Raw genomic sequence first — 16,896 nt, forward strand, 5'->3', positions numbered from 1 at the left:
CTCCCCTATACAGAATTTTATTGTCGTTAACAACCATTTGATCAATAAATATGAGAGATGCCCTCACAAAAAAAAAAAAGGACAGACTTCCAATGGTAAAATAAATAAGTAACCGGGATGTAATGTATAGCATAAGGAATATAGTCAAGATAATGTAACAGCTTGGTAGGGTGATAGCTGGAACCTCGAATTATGTATATAAATGTTCTACCACTGTGTTGTACACTTGAAACTAATGTAATGTAATACTGTGCGTCAACTACCCTTCAATAAAAAAATAATTAAAAAAAAAAAAAAAAAAAAGACCGTTCTGCTTCATTGCATTAAATACATCATGCCACCCCCTTCTGGCCTGTAAGGTTTCTGCTGAGAAGTCTGATGATAGCCTGATGGGCTTTCCTTTGTATGTGATCTTATTTCTCTCTCTCTGGCTGCTTTTAATAGTCTGTCCTTATCCTTGTTCTTTGCCATTTTAATTAGTATATGTCTTGGTGTTTTCTTCCTTGGGTCCCTTGTGTTGGGAGATCTGTGCGCCTCCATGGCCTGAGAGACTATCTCGTTACCCAGATTGGGGAATTTTTCAGCACTTACCTCCTCAAAGACATTTTCTGTCCATTTTTCTCTCTCTTCTTCTTCTGGTACTCCTATAATGCGAATATTGTTCCATTCGGATTGGTCACATATTTCTCTCAATATTCTTTCATTATTAGAGATCCTATTACCTCTCTGTGCCTCAGCTTCTTTGTATTCCTCTTCTCTAGTATCTATTTCATTCATCGTCTCCTCCACCATATCTAATCTGCTTTTAATATCCTCCATTGTGCTCTTTAACGATTGGATCTCCAACCAGAATTCATTCCTGAGTTCTTGAATATCTTTCTGTACCTCCATGAGCATGTTAATAATTTTTATTTTGAACTCCATTTCAGGAAGATTCATGTGGTCGATATCATTCAAATCCTTCTGAGGAGTTGTATTAATATTTTTACTTTGAACCTGGTTCCTTTGACGTTTCATGTTTGTATATGGCGCCCTCTAGTGTCCCGAAGCTCTACTCTATGGAGCTGCTCAGCCACTGAAGCAAGGAGTCACAGGGGAGTTGTACTGGTGCCTGGGGGGAGGAAAGAGCTGTTTCCTGATTTCAGGCTGCTATGCCTTGTCTCCACTGCCTGATCCAGTGGGCAGAGCACACAGGTATAAGCCTGTATGCTTTGCTTTTGTAGTTGCTGTAGACAGATCTTCCCTGTGGTTGGCCTAGTGCCAAGGTAGGGTTTGCCAGTTTGCGAGCATGTGGGGCTGGCTGGTATAAAGACGCAGTAGGCAATGTATCACGGAAGGGGACTTTGGAGCTGTTTAGCCAGCCAGGTAGCTGGAGCACCTGAAGATTATGAAAGCTCCCAACCTGCTGGGCAGAGTGCACCTGGACACTTTTGTCTACCTGTCCTTTCTTCTGAGCAGTAAGCTCTGTGCAATCCTTGCCCCTTTAGCAGCCTTCTTGCTAAGGACTTCCTTGGTAGGAAGTCTATTAGACTGCCCACCTTTGTTTTGTCCCAGAGCAACTGGCTATGGATCCCTGCTTTCCACAAGTGGCTGGAATCTCAGTCACTCCAGGAATTCTGCCTGTCTTAGCTTTCAAACCCCCTAATCACGAGAGTACCATGCAAGCACCATGAAATGTAGGTTTGTGCTTACAGAGCAGATCTCTGGAGTTAGGTATTCAGCAGTCCCAGGCCTCCACTCCCTCCCCACTCCATTTCTCTTCTGTTGGTGAGCTGGGGTGGGGGAAGGGCTTGGGTCCCACCAGGCCACAGCTTTGGTACTTTACCCTATTCCATGAGGTCTGCTCTTTTCTACAGGTGTATGCAGTCTGGCGCAGTCCTCTTTCCTGTTGCCCTTTCAGGATTAGTTGTATTAATTATATTATCATTTCATATGCAGTTTAAGGAGGGATCCTCTATCTCACCTCTCATGCCGCCGTCTTTAATCCCTATTACTTAGCAGTCTACTTTCTTTACTGTTGTTTTATTTAATCTGGTGACAGCTATTTAGCCTTAGGAACACTTCCATCTAGAGCAGGCCCTCCAAAATACACTGGAGATATGGTTTGTGGGATGCAAATTCTCTCAGGTTTTCCTTATCTGGAAATTGTTTTATCCCTCCTTCAAATTTAAATGATAATCTTGTTGGGTAGAGTATTCTTGGTTCAAGGCCCTTCTGCTTCATTGCATTAAATATATTTGCCACTCCCCTCTGGCCTGTAAGTATTCTGTTGAGAAGTCTGATGATAGCCTGATGCGCTTTCCTTTGTATGTGATCTTTTTTATCTCTCTGGCTGCTTTTAATAGTCTGCCCTTCTCCTTGATCTTTGCCATTTTAATTAGTGTATGTCTTAGTGTTGTCTTCCTTGGGTCCCTTGTGTTGGGAGATCTGTGCACCTCCATGGCCTGAGAGACTATCTTCTTCACCAGATTGGAGAAGTTTTCAGCAATTACCTCCTCAAAGATACTTTATATCTCTTTTTCTCTCTTCTTCTTCTGCTAACCCTATAACACAAGTATTGTTCCGTTTGGATTGGCCACACAGTTCTCTCAATATTCTTTCATTACTAGAGATCCTTTTTCTCTCTGTGCCTCAGCTTTTTTGTATTCCTGTTCTCTAGTTTCTATTTCATTTACTGTCTCCTCTACTTCATCTAATGTGCTTTTAAATCCTTCCATTGTATGTTTCATTTCAGATACTGAATTCTTCAATGTTTGTATTTCATTCCTGCATTCCTCCCTGAGTTCTTGATTTTTTTTCTGTATCTCTGTGAATATATTTATGACTTTTATTTTGAAACCTCTTTCAGGAAGAGTGATGAGTTCAGTTTCACTTGGCCCTTTTCCTGGTGGGGATTTTGGTTTGAACCAGGTTCCTTTGACATTTCATGTTTATAGGTGGCACACTCTAGTGCCCAGAAGCTCTACTCTTTGGAGCTACTCAGCCCCTGGAGCAATGGCAGGGGTTGCAGGGGGGCGGTGCTGGTGCCTGGGGGGAGTCCTGCTTCCCGACTGCTGTGCCTGTCTCCACTACCAGAACCAGTGGGCCAAGTGAGCACACAGGTGTAAGCCTCTATGGTTTGTGTTTGTGAGTACTGTAGGCAGGGCCTCCCTCTGGCTGACCTGACACCAGGGCAGGGGCTCCTGATTTGGAAGCTGGTGCCAGTTGGCTGATAGGAAGGCACTGCAGGCTGCATATCACAGTGGTGGGCCTTGGAGCTGAGTAGCCAGCCAGGGACATAGAGCACCTGAAGCTCCTGAAAGTTCCAAACCTGCTGGGCAGAGTGCACCAGACAATTTTGTCCTCCTGCCCTTTCTTCTGAGCACCAAGCTCTGTGAAATTCTTGCCCCTTTAGCAGCCTTCTTACTGTTAGGAAGTCTCTTAGACTGCCCACCATTCTTTTGTCCTGGAGCAGCTGGATGTGGATACCTGTTTGCCACAAGTGGCTGGAATCCCAGTGTCTCCAAGTATTTCACCTGTCTTAGCTTTCCAACCCCACTAATCGCCAGAGCACCATGCAATGTAAGTTGGTTCTCCCAGAGCAGATCTCCAGGGCTAGTTGTTCAGCAATCCTAGGCCCCCACCCCCTCCCTGGTCAATTTCTCTTCCTCCCGCTGGTGAGCTGGGGGTGGGGGAAGGTTTTATTTCCCACAGGATCATGGCTTTGGTGCATTATCCTGTTCCGTGAGGTCTGTTCTTTTCTCCAGGTGTATGCAGTCTGGCATAGCCTTCTTTCCTGTTGCTCTTTCAGAATTAGGTGTATTATTTTCATATTATATGTGGTTTTGGGAGGAGGCCCCTGTCTCACCTCTCATGCTGCTATGTTTAATCTTTCCTATCCCTAAGTATTTCATAATTTTTATGATATTGTAAATGTTTTTTTTGGTATTGTTAATGTACAATTACTTGAACATTACGTTTACTAGACTCCCCCTATTATCAAGTCCCCCACACATACCCCATTACAGTCACTGTCCATCAGCATAGTAAGATGCTATAGAATCATGACTTGTCTTCTCTGTATACACTGCCTTTCCTGTGTCCCCCTGCCCCACTACATTATGTGTGCTAATTGTAATGCCACTTTTTCCTGCTTATCCCTCTCTTCCCACCCATCCTCTCCAGTCCCTTTCCCTTTGGTAACTGTTAGTCCATTCTTGGGTTCTGTGAGTCTGCTGCTGTTTTTCTTTTTCTCTTTTTTTTTTTTTGAGAGGGCATCTCTCATATTTATTGATCAAATGGTTGTTAACAACAATAAAATTCTGTATAGGGGACTCAATGCACAATCATTAATCAACCCCAAGCCTAATTCTCAACAGTCTCCAATCTTCTGAAGCATAACGAACAAGTTCTTACATGGTGAACAAATTATTACATAGTGAATAAGTTCTTACATGGTGAACAGTGCAAGGGCAGTCATCACAGAAACTTTCGGTTTTGATCACACATTATGAACTATAAACAATCAGGTCAAATATAAATATTCCTTTGATTTTTATACTTGATTTATATGTGAATCCCACATTTCTCCCTTATTATTATTATTATTATTATTTTAATAAAATGCTGAAGTGGTAGGTAGATGCAAGATAAAGGTAGAAAAGATACTTTAGTGCTGTAAGAGGGCAAATAATCAGGTTTGTGCCTATAGACTAAGTATTAATCCAAGCTAGACAAGGGCAACAAAACATCCATGGATGCAGAATATTTCTCTCAAAACAGGGGGGGTGAGGTTTTAAGCCTCACCTCTGTTGATCCCCAATTTCTCACCTGATGGCCCCCCTGCGACTGTGCCTGTCTTAGGTTGTTCCTCCCTTGAGGAATCTTATCTTACCCGTCTCTGGCTAACCAGTCATCCTCCGGGGCCATACAGGGAAATGTAAAGTTGGTAAGTGAGAGAGAAGCAATATTCTTTGAAAAGGTTAGCTTTTTACTTCTCTGCAGATTTATGCCCTGTGGCTTCTATGCCCAGCATTTGTCTTGAGGTATCTTTACCATTTGGAAGAATTATGATACTTGGTAATTTCATTATGAGGCACGAATTCTACTTAAGGGTTGTAATTAAGAAGGAAGAAGAAAAGCTATATAAGTAGCAGATGGAAGAAAACATGGGAAGATTGATTATTTCTTTGACATATCTTCTTGTAGAGTAACATAAGCATGTATAGGTTTTAAACTACTAAGTAAATTGTGCACACACATTAACATAATAGGAATACAGCTACATAACCAAAGCAGACCTACAATTACCAGCCATCTCCAGTGAAACCAAGAAAACCAGTTAGGCACCCTAGGCATTTGTGAAAACTTATCAATGATATGATGGATATTGTCTAACTGAATTTGAATAGTTTGAGAAAAATTAGACAAATTAAAAAAACACATTCCTGGGAACTGTTCACATCACATATGTTCTTTTAACAGTAGATAGTCTGTAGTCGCAAGATTTTGGAGTGCTGCAACTTGCACTTCTCCTAATTCTTGGTTGAGTTCCGACAGTATAGATCCAGTCAAATTTGTTGTTTTACTGTGTGCACAGGCCAGCTTAGATATCTCCTTCTTCATTCCAATGGCAAGTCCAGGAACCGGTGGGATGAATGCAGCTACAACTGCAACAGTGCCAGGATCTTTGTTGAAGTTTTTTGATGATCATCTTCTGGAATGACTCTTCCAGATAATGTTGATGTTGGAAGTTCTTCTTCATATTGTATCTTAATTCATTTTCTGGGTAGCCAAATTAGGCTTTGATTCTCTGTATAAACACAAACAAACCCTTTGCCCACACATTGTTATGCCCTTTATATCATTGTGAAGAACTTATTGGAGATCACCACACAGGAACTGTTAGTCCATTCTTAGGTTCTGTGAATCTGCTGTTTTGTTCCTTCAGTTTTTTCTTTGTTCTTATACTCCACATATGAGTGAAATCATTTGGCACTTGTCTTTCTCCACCTTGCTTATTTCACTGAGCATAATACCTTCTAGCTTCACCCATGTTTTTGCAAATGGTAGGATTTATTTTCCTCTTATGGCTGAATAATGTTCTATATTTACCACACCTTCTTTATCCATTCATATACTGATGGACACTTAGGTTGCTTCCATTTCTTGGCTATTGTAAATAGTGCTGTTATAAATATAGGGGTGCATCTGTCTTTTTCAAACTGGGCCACTGCATTCTTAGGGTAAACTCCTAGGAGTGGGATTCCTGGGTCAAATGGTATTTCTATTTTGAGCTTTTTGAGGAACCTCCATACTGCTTTCCACAATGGTTGAACTAGTTTACATTCTCACCAGCAGTGTAGGAGGGTTCCCTTTTCTCCACATTCTCGCCAACATGTGTTGTTGTTTGTCTTTTGGATGGTGGCGATCCTTACTGGTGTGAGTTGATATCTCATTGTGGTTTTAATTTGCATTTCTCTGATGATTAACGATGTGGAGCATCTTTCATGTGTCTGTTGGCCATCTGAATTTCTTCTTTGGAGTAGTGTCTGTTCAGATCCTGGGCCCATTTTTTAATTGGATTATTTGCTTTTTGTTTGTTGAGGTGCGTGAGCTCTTTGTATGTTTTGGATGTCAATCCTTTTTTGGATATGTCATTTATGGATATATCCTCCCATATAGTTGGATGTCTTTTTATTCTACGGATGATGTCCTTTGCTGTATAGAAGCTTTTCAGCTTGATATAGTCTCACTTGTTCATGTTTGTTTTTGTTTCCCTTGCCCAGGGGGATATGTTCATGAAGAAGTTGCTAATATTTATGTAGCTGTCCAGTTTTGCCAACACCAGCTGTTGAAGTGACTGTCATTTCCCCATTGTATATCCATGGCTCCTTTATCATATATTAATTGACCATATATGCCTGGGTTTATATCTGGGCTTTCTATTCTGTTCCACTGGTTTGTTCTTGGGCCAGTACCAAATTGTCTTGATTATTGTGGCTTTATAGTAGAGCTTGATGTCAGGGAGCATAATTCCTCCTGCTTTATTCTTCCTTCTCAGGATTGCTTTTGCTATTCGTGGTCTTTTGTCCTTCCATGTGAATTTTAGAACTATTTGCTGTAGTTCATTGAAGAATGCTGTAGGTATTTTGATATGAATTGCATTGAATCTGTAGATTTCTTTAGGCAGGATGGCCATTTTGACAATATTAATTCTTCCTAGCCAAGAGCATGGGATGAATTTCCATTTATTAGTGTCCTCTTTAATTTCTCTTAAGAGTGTCTTGTAGTTTTCATGGTATAGGTCTTTCACTTCCTTGGTTAGGTTTATTGCTAGGTTTTTTATTTAAATGGTGTTTCTTATATCGATTTCCAATGGATTATTGCCTATATTGGAATGTAGATTATTTTTGTTTATTGATATATCCTGTTACCCTTGTTAAACAATTTATTATTTCTGGTAGATTTTTTGATTTTCCATCTAATTTCCTGCATGAATAATCATCTCTGAAATATAGTTTTACTTCCTTCTTTCCCACCCATATGTTTTTTTTTTTTGTCTTATTGCTTTGGCTAGAACCTCCAGTATAATGTTGAACAAAAGATCCTTTTCTTGTTACTCATCTTACCAGAAAGCAATCAATGTTTCCATTACCATTCCTCTCATAGTCTCACCCAATTCATTAATTTAAACCAATCTCCTCTTAATTCCACTCCAGCATAATTAATATTAATTACTATAAGATATGGTGGGCCCACCCCATTTTAGACAGCCCTTTCATGAATTTATGCCAAAATTCTTTTTAGCCCTGTCCCCTTCATGTATTTAAGTCATTTACCCTTCTTAAACCAATCCCGCTTTTTGCACTGTTCCATTCCTGGGTTTGAGTAGAACCCCCTCATAGCATGCCCCATGAAACTATTTAAACCAATGTCCTTCTTGACCCTTTCACACTCTAGGATTTAAGACTGTCTTCCCTCCTAAAGCCCCTTTTTTCAGGAATTTAAGCAAGATTCTCTTCAAGTTCTGCCCACATGCATGTACATCTGATTCTTGCTCAATGCAGGGGTTGGAACGCCAATCCCCCATGCAGTTAAAAATCCACGTAACTTTTGATTCCCCATAACTTAACTATTTATTGCCTACTATTGACCAGAAGCCTTACTAATAACCTAAATAGTTCATTAATACATTATTTGTATGTTATATGTATTACATACTGTACTACAATAAAAGAAACTAGAGAAAATGTTTTTTTCAAATTATCACAAGTCTCCAAAAACTTTTCCAATATATTATTGAAAAAACTCCACATATTAGTGGACCTACGCAGTTCAAACCCATATAATTCAATGGTCAACTATATTTCTATCATCCCCGTCTTGGCCCCATACCTTCTTTGATTTGGGCCAATATACCTCATAAATACTACCCATTCACTTATTTGAGCCTCGCCTCTTCACTGCCAACTTCCTGGATGTAAATTTAAAAGCCTTGCTCCTTTTAAATATTTCAGTCCTGCCCCTTCCATGGATATAGACACTCTGTACCCATTAAACAATATTCCTATTCCCCCTTTCCCCCAGCCCCTGGTAACCTCTATTCTACTGTCTGTCTCTACAAATTGGCCTAGTCTAAGTACCTCATGTAATCAAACACTATTTGTCCTTTTGTGACTGGTTTATTCCATTCAGCATAAAGTCTTCAAGGTTTATTCATGTTGTTCCATGTGTCAGAATTACATTCCTTTTTAAGGCTGAATAATATTCTATTGTGGATATAACACCACATTTTGCTTATACATTCATCCCTCAATGGACATTTGCGTTGTTTATACCTTTTGACTGTTGGGAATAGTGCCACTATGAACATTTGCACAAATATCTGTGTGAGTCTCTGCTTTAATTTCTCTTGGGCATATATCTAGGATGGAATTGCTGGATCATATGTAAGTTTATAGCCAACTTTTTGGGGAACCACCAAACTGTTTTCCACAACAGCTGCACCATTTTACATTCCCACTGCAATGCACAAGGGCTCCAAATTGTGTATATCCTAACCAGCACTTGCTCTTTTCCATTTTCATGATACTAGTCACTCTAGTGGGTGTGAGGTGGCATGTCACTGAAATTAAAGTGAACTGATTTTCCTACCACCATATACTAAAGATTCTGTCCCTTCCCAATTGATTTGTAGTACCACCTACATAATGTATCGAGTTTCTGTATATATCTATTTTGTTTCTGAAACCCCAGTACCTCTTTGATTAGCTGGACTGTCTAATCCATGCCCAGGTCCACACTCTTTTTATTACTATGCCTTTGTAGCATGTCACAAAATTTTGAAATTTATGTTTTCCCTCTTTGTTTTTGAGGTTGACCAGGCCCACCCATAACATTTGTGAGGCAAAGGGTGAAGATACAAATGGAGGTCCACATATTATTAGGCAAATGTCTAAAAGTAATCAATCAAGGTAACTTAAATAAAACACGATGTACCCTCCTACTATGACAAGTACATTTCCACACAAACCTACAAGGCAGGCAGATCCCACCCTGACCACACTGTGTTGTCAACGTGTGTCAGTGTCTGGTGGAGCCTCTCCCTCCACACAGGGTGCCTGCCAATGGTAAAGCTGAAAGCCATTCCAGCACCATGTACTCAGCTGGCCTTGGCATGGGGCTAGGCTCTGAACAGGTGGCAGAGAATATCTGTGGAATGCACAAATATATGAGAATTATAAAGAAGAGAACTGTAGTACAGTGTCTCAACCTTCCCCTACCTAACCCCAGACTCAGGTTGAGACACATTTGGACAGCCAGCCAGAGAGCCCACATGCAGTTCAAGAGAGGTAGAATAGTGTGATAATTGAGTGCAGTCTGTGAAGCTAGGACCATCTGGTGCAAATCCTAGCTCCATTGCTTTTTGGCTGTTGCAACCTTGGGAAAGTTATTTAGCCTCTCTAGGCCTCCATCTCCCACTCTGTAAAACTAGGAAAACAGTTGTACCTTGAGTTGGCTTATTTCTCATTTCACAAGTCCTAGGTAAGAGGTTTACACAGCATAATGCAAAGAAAGCATCCTGGCTTCCCTGAAGAGAAGGTGGACAGGAATGGCCAGCTCCTGCTGGGGACCCTTGGGAGCACAGACAGCAGCTAGACTCCCAGGATGGCCAAGAGGGACAGAGTGGATCCCAGTGCAGATAGAGCCCAGAGAAGCTAGTGATCTCGATACCTGTCCTATAGGATTGGTAAAGTCCCCAAGGAGAGTGTGAGGAGAGTGGGACCTGGAGGAGAGAATGAGAAGGCTTTCCAGTGAAAAACAGGATATGGGAGCCAAGGGTGCAACACTGGTTTTTCTCTTAATTCCAGTTTCTTGGGAAGACGCAGGAAAAGATATCAGCCTGGACTATTCCACAAACAGAAACATTTTGTTTTACAGTTCTATATACTCAATCATCCATCTTCTGCTTATGCTGTCGTTTTTTCAGAAATGGAAGAATGGAGGGTGGGAGCCTCTGATCTGGCCCTACAGTCACCTTCCAGGCAGACAAAAGTCTGTAAGGGCCTCCCAGAAAGAAGGCATAACACAGGCAAAAGCAGGGAGGTGGGAAAAACAACAGGCATATTTGGGGAGCTGTGACAGCCCTATGTGGTCACCACAAGGAAAGGGCAGAGCCAATGAAGAAGGTCAAGCCTGTCCCCCATCAGACAAGGTCAGGTCAGAGTGGGGAGAGGCAGAGGATGGCAGGAGGAATGAGAGCAGGTACCATTCAGCCCCTTTCACCTATGACAACACTGGGACCCTGAAAGGTGGGTGAGAGAGGTTGCGCAGCCAGCCAGAATGGGCGTCAGGGCACAGGCCAGAGTGTAACAGGGCCCATAGTGAAACAGTCAGAGACCAACTGAGTGTTGGGGTAAGCTGCCTGAGACCTAGGTCGTTGTTGGGGGGGGGGCTGTGGGGTCCTGGGAAGTTGTCTGAGGCCTCCTGCCCTCAGCTTCTTCCTCTACAGAGTGGTGGTCCCAGGCTGTCTCTCACTGCTCCCCATTCGTCCTTCCACTACAGCAACACTGTGCCCAAGCCCTCCTCCACTGGGGTCTGTGCCCTTAGATCCCACCCCCAACTCCCACCGCTCTTTTCAAACCTACCACAGGCCTCCTTTCTCCTCTTTCATTGTTTGGCACCCCCACCCATCCAGGTATCTTCAAAGCCTCTTCAAGTCCAGGACCCCCCCCTTCCACTCTCAAGGGGACCTGCCCTTCCCTGCCTTCTGAGTCCCCCAACCCTATCAGGCTCAGGGCCCCAAACCCTGTCATGGCCCTCAAGGCTCCAAAGGCTGCCCCTCCCCAGCTCACCGGATTCTTTCAGTTCCCCAGCAGGGACCGGCTTAGGCGAACACTCACTGCACATTTACTGAGCGCCTACCATGTGCAAAGTTCTGTTGGAAGCGGCAGAGTTCCCTGATGAAACCTGGGCTCCGGTTGTGCATGCCCGGTTCTTAGATGACAGAGCTCAGGTGGGGCCCTTCACTTCTCTGGGCCTCGACTTCCCTTTCTTCACACCTGAAATAACATCCCCCGGGTGGACAGAAGAGCCCAGCTCAGCGTCCTGGGAGAACAGAGAGGTGCCTGAGACAGAGCGAGGCCAAGCGCTCGCGCTGGCTCCCACAGCCAGGCCTGCTTGCCAGCCTCCAGGTAGGTCACCGCGCGGGTCGGGACGCTGGGCACGGGACCGGCCGGCCTCAGCCGCGTTGAGGCCCGGGCAGGCCGCCAGGTGAGCGCACCCGGAGCTCCAAACACGTCGCTGGTGGCCGTGCGTCCACCCTGCAGACCACGGGTCATGGAGCCGCGCGCGGGGGGCGCCACAGACCCCAGGGGGAGCAGAGGAGGTACGGGGAGGCGGGGAGGGAGTGGGCGCGTCCCTGCCACCCCTCGCTCCGCCTGTCTGCTCCTCAGCTTTTCCTTCCGACAGGTGGCAAACAAAGCAGCCCTGGAGCCCAAGCGGCGGCGGCGGCGGCGGCGGCGGCGGCGGCGGCGGCGGCGACCGGGGGCAGGGGCCCGGCCACCGGGCTGGGCTCGAGGTCCCCTATCTGCACGTGCGCCGCGGGGCGGAACACCAGACCCGGGGGGCTCTTAGGAGTCTCCTGGGAGGTGTGCCGGAGGGGGTCTGCCGGGGGTCTGTGGTGACTTAATTGTGGGGATTTAAGCAGGGGCCTCTGGGGATGTGTGAAGGGACAATGTGAGGCTGCATGGGCCATCAGGGTTGCCTAGGGTATCTGGAAAGGGAATCGGGGGTGCCGGGCCACAGTGGGGCAGACCATATTCTGTCGGTACACCTGGGGGAACCGGGGTCCCTCTCGACATTGTGGAGGAAGAGTTTGGAATCTGGGGTTGTGAGGGGGCAGTCGGAGACCTCCAGGGATATTCACAGGCGTTCGGAGGTGTCCAGGAATATTGCGAGCAAATGGCTATCTCCTGGGATATCGTGGGGGCCGACGGGGTGCACGGGCCCACGAGCGACTTTCCGGGGTGGCGGGAGATGAGGGGCACAGTCGGCCACCTCCGGAACTGCTGGGGGAGGGAGTGGTCCGGGGGTCTCCGAAGATCTTGAGGGGCGGGCATTCGGGAGCTGGGGGTTTGCCGATGCTGAGAGTGGGCGCTCACCTGTTCTTCCCACCCGCGCAGGCCGGGGCCCTCGCCAGCCCGCTGGTCCTAGGGCCCGGCAGCTCCTGGCGCGGCTGGACGCGCGTCCCCTGGCGGCGCGAGCTGCGGCCGACGTGGCGGCGTTGGTACGCAGGGCGGGCACCACATCGCGCCTGCGCTCCGAGGAGGGTGCGTGTCGGGGCGGGGCCTCCCCGGGGGGCGGGGGTGGAGCTGGGTTCTGACGGGGACCCGTAATTGTTGGTTTCTCCCCCAATGGTCGTGACCCGGGAGGGCGGGGCTCGGAGGGAGAATCGAGTGGGCAGGGCCGTGGGGGTATCCTAGAATTTTCTTATAAGGAGATGACACACCCGGCGGGTCTTTGCAATAGGTGAATGTTGCCAGATGAGTTGTGGGTGCCGGACTGGGTCGGCATCCCTGTCGGCGGGGCTTCGAAAGGCGATTCTGAGGAGGCGGGGCTTGCAGAGCGCCGGGGCGGGCACTTGACTAAGGGGCGGGCCTGGAGTGCCAGTCTGGCGGCTGGAGCCTACAAACGTACTAGGGGGCAGGGCTCGAAATTGTGAGGACTGACTGGAGGTTTCTAGGCTAATTAGAGGGCGGGTCTGGAATGTTCAGGAGCTGAATCCCGGGTGGGCTTCCCTGGTGGGCCTCAGGGTGTTACTGGAGGGGCGGGTTCTGCGTGTTATTAGAGGGAGGTAGGAGCGTCCGGTGGCTCATTCAAATAGCCTGGCCCTGGATTATTAAGAATTGAGTGATCATGTCAGTTATTCGTGTGGGCGGAGCCTATTTCAATAGGTGGGCGAGTTTGCATTCTCAAGGTAAGGAAATGAGATAAGGCGAAAATGTTAACGCGGGGTAGTTCCTAGATTTCTATGAAGTACCCCTCCGACTGCCTCTTTTACTCCCCAGCCGTTAGCGTGGTGGATTCTGCGGAGATAGAGGTCACAGACAGTCGCCTTCCTAAAGCCACTTTGGTGGAACACCAGCCTCAGGTACCACCTCGTCCTCCTAATCGAGGCCACCTACCTCTAGACTGGCAATGTATGTACACTTGTGTCCTTACTCCAGCATCGTCAGTCAGAGACCATGTGTACATGTACCGCGTCTTCCCAAGTGACCCAGGGTAAGGCCCGTTATGCTTCAAAGCCACCCCAGGCCTCTAGTCTGTTCTTTGTGGAACTGGTTCGAGGTTCCGCAGGCTTTGGCCTCACATTCAGTGGATGTCGAGGTGTAGCTGGAGATGCTACTTTGACAGTGCACAGGCTGCTGAAGGATGGGCCGGCACAGCGCTGTGGTCGTTTGCAGGTGAGTCATAAGGAATCAATCCTCCTTTCGACAGTCTAGCCCTGTCCCTGGCCTTTGTCAGGGTGCTCTCCGTTTGCCCTTCTCACAGCACCCCTCCTCTTGCACTCTTGCAGGCTGGCGACCTCGTGCTCCACATCAACGGAGAGTCAACTCAGGGCCTCACCCATGCCCAGGTCGTGGAGCAGATTCGTACAGGAGGCCCCCGGCTGCACCTCATGCTAAGCAGGCCTCTTGAGACCCACCCTGGCAAGCCTAAGGAGGTGGGAGAGCCCAGGAAACGAGATGGTGGGTTTCTCAGGAGATGGGGTCAGTGATCTGTGAAGGGAAGGAGAGGGTCACAGAGTGGAGAGGCTGGGTCCTAGATAGGAAGCGTTTGGTGATCTCTGTGGGGAGTGTCCTGGGGTCGGTGTCTGTGAGACATCAGTGTTCTCAAAAGTGGGGGCGGGGAGGGAAGAGTCCCAGGATAGAAATAAAGGTCGATTTCTGAAGGGAGGTATTCGAGGTACTGGCAAGGGAGAGCGGGGAAGGGGCCTGTGGTAAATGCGAGTGTTCAGAGAGAAGGGTTGTGGTCCTTCTGATGGGAAGGCAGTGTGGGTCTCTGCACGGTGGGGATGGAATGGGGATCCAGAGGGTAGGGCTGTGTGGTGCTGAAAGACAAGTGGTCCGTAAGGGAAAGGGTTGGGAAGTAGGTTTGACAAGTGGAGAGTTTGGGGTCCTAGATGGAAGGGGTTTGGCGTCTCGAGGTCAAGGTCAGGGTTTGATTTCCTTTGGGGATTGTGGGAAATTATTTCTGAGGGGCGTGTTCTTGATGCAGGAGAAGAGGGGTCTCGGGAAAGGATAGGGGGGCGGGAAGGAGGTCCCGAGGGGTGGTGCCAGTTCCTGGAGGGCGTGTCCAGGCCTTGAAAGGAAGTTCTCTAAGGAGCAGAGTCTGTCTCCAGCCGTCCCGGGAGTCTCTCAGCCAAGGGGTCACGCTCTCCGTTCCCCACCCTATCCCCAATCCTAATCTAATCCGCAGTCTTGCCACCCTCAGATTGCAGCCCAGATCCTGGGGGACCAGAGATAATGAAGTCTCGCAGCGCCAGCGCTTACCCACTTCAGCACCTTCGATCCCGGGGCAGCCCAGAGCCTCACCCAGAGGGGGCTGCCGAAGGCCCCGTGGTTCCTTCTCCTGAGCGCCTCACAGAGGGCCCTGACAATGGAACCCTGGGTTCCCCAGGACCCTGGCTAGTTCCGAGCGAGGAACGGCTCTCGCGGGCCCTAGGGGTCCCGGGGACCGCGCATCTCGCTCTGGAGATGGCAACCGGAAGGCGGAGGCACTGAGCACGCATCAGAAAGCTCTGTTACCACTTGGTGAGGCTCAGCCTGAATCTGGCGCGCCCCGCCCACCGCGCAGTAACATCGGGGGAGACTTTCTACTTGGCCTTGTCCCCCCTCCTGCTGTGCAGCCGGCCAACCTGCACTCTGCTAGCAGCATCAGTGGTAACGGCCCTTCCGGACAGCCTAGCCCTGTGCTTTTTGTTTCAGGCGGGGGAGGTAATAAAATAGTTCGGTCTGGTCTTGACTTGCCAGGTGCTCTCGGCCGGGTGGGGCTCCCGAGTCCAACCGGGAAAGGACGACGGGGTGGGTCTGTCAGCTTTCAAGGAGGGCCTCCTCTTGTAACCACTGACAAGCTTACTTCCTGCTATTTCTTTCATACATCTAGAGTGGTCTTTGCTTCTGCCAGTTCTCAGACGGGGTGCTTCCTCCCTACGTTATTTCTCTTTGCCAACTCCCGCTTTTCTCTTCATTCATTCATTTCACTTTTTGGAGTAGTGCAAGGCTCACAGATAATTGCGCATGGCGATGGGGAATGCAGAGATGGGCTTGTTGTGTGGCGGGAATGCACCAGTATATCCACAGCCCTGGCCCGGAATCACCAGACCCTCAGCTGACAGCCGAATAGTAAGACTGGAACTAAGCCATCGCAGGGAGCCTGCCGTCTCTCACTTCCTGGTTGGCCAGCTTTTAGCTGGCACGTACACTGCCACCCTCAGGGCACACGGGCTGGGGCCCTGGAGCCCCCTCTGAGGCGGAGCGGGGAAGGTGTGAGTCAGTGGGCGGGGCCGGGCTAAAAAAGGCTGTTAGAGCCTTTGGGCAACGCCCCCTGTACCATAGATGGTGATGAACAGTGGTTGGGCTTGTGCGCACACACCACATGCTGGGTATTCCTGGTCCTGGGAGAGGCCAGTTTCCTCCATCTTGGAACAGAGGCCCAAAGCCAAAGGCTTATATGCCAATGGGATTCCAACCAGTGTAGCTCTGAAGCAGGCACTAGCTGAGTACAGAAATGTCCAGTCACCTCCCCTGTCACCACATCCTGAACACTTGCCCCCACCCTCAGCCCAAGGAAGCTGTGGTCAGGTGGAAATGAGCAACTCTTACTTCTATGGGGAGGAGGCAGGGAGAGGGAAAGGACAGGAGTGTGAGTGTCTAGGGTGGCGCTAGGAAGGAATGAGGGACTGCAAAGTCAGGCTGGGAGTTACGGTATAGAGGTGATGAGGTGGTTCCTTGAGTGGTGAGCGCTGTAGACACTATGGGGGAGTGTTCTGGGGCTTCCAGCTGCTCCTGATCAGCCTGGTGGAGGTGTGTCTCTACAGAAGTCAAGAGAGGGCTCCAGATCCCCAGTCCTATAAACATAGTCACACCCAGGACACTAATAATAGTAACCCCAGCCACCATTTACTTAGCTTTATCCCTCCTACATGCTTTGCTTGGACTATCTATTTTCATCTAGTTGTACATCTACTCAACAATGCTGATATGTCCATTTCACAGAGGAGGGAAGTGAGGCCCAGAGAGTACAAATAGCTTGAGGGAGGCAGATTGAAGCAAGACGTAATCAAGGCCTGATTCCCAGCCCTGTCCTCTTAATCTCACCTGCATCTGACAAGTAATGATTGAGTCCCAACTG

At 47.7% G+C, this 16,896-nt stretch overlaps 1 protein-coding gene and 1 long non-coding RNA gene across 9 annotated transcripts; one reads left to right on the forward strand and one right to left on the reverse strand.

Annotated features, from left to right (window-relative positions):
- Positions 1-3,959: 3,959 nt before the first annotated feature.
- On the reverse strand, positions 3,960-12,732 carry LOC130681869 (uncharacterized). The gene is made up of 3 exons (XR_008995080.1): positions 12,645-12,732; positions 11,407-11,589; positions 3,960-7,368 (listed from the first exon to the last, which is right to left on the reverse strand). It is a non-coding gene; the product is annotated as an uncharacterized LOC130681869 (long non-coding RNA).
- Positions 11,408-15,501, forward strand: MAGIX (MAGI family member, X-linked). Of its 8 annotated transcripts, none has more exons than XM_057495535.1 (6): positions 11,756-11,869; positions 12,666-12,816; positions 13,558-13,633; positions 13,710-13,946; positions 14,060-14,231; positions 14,962-15,501. In XM_057495535.1, exons 1-6 carry the CDS (start codon positions 11,821-11,823, stop codon positions 15,264-15,266), a joined length of 990 nt encoding a protein of 329 aa, XP_057351518.1. In that variant the 5' UTR covers positions 11,756-11,820; the 3' UTR covers positions 15,267-15,501. The 8 variants fall into 8 exon arrangements, with proteins under 8 accessions (XP_057351520.1, XP_057351518.1, XP_057351519.1 ...); XM_057495536.1 differs by having other exon boundaries at positions 12,666-12,812; positions 13,551-13,764; positions 13,859-13,946; XM_057495534.1 differs by having other exon boundaries at positions 12,666-12,812; positions 13,551-13,633.
- The last annotated feature ends 1,395 nt before the right edge of the window (positions 15,502-16,896 follow it).

Source organism: Manis pentadactyla, chromosome X (assembly GCF_030020395.1).
Source record: "Manis pentadactyla isolate mManPen7 chromosome X, mManPen7.hap1, whole genome shotgun sequence".
Taxonomy (NCBI): Eukaryota; Metazoa; Chordata; class Mammalia; order Pholidota; family Manidae; genus Manis; species Manis pentadactyla.

Excerpts from the sequence above, each read along its gene's own strand:
- MAGIX (XM_057495534.1), top strand. The coding sequence starts at position 11,821 with ATGGAGCCGCGCGCGGGGGGCGCCACAGACCCCAGGGGGAGCAGAGGA. Across the intron at positions 11,870-12,665 it reads CCCCAGGGGGAGCAGAGGAG|GCCGGGGCCCTCGCCAGCCC; the intron begins GTACGGGGAGGC and ends CCACCCGCGCAG. Across the intron at positions 14,232-14,961 it reads AGAGCCCAGGAAACGAGATG|TCTTGCCACCCTCAGATTGC; the intron begins GTGGGTTTCTCA and ends TCTAATCCGCAG.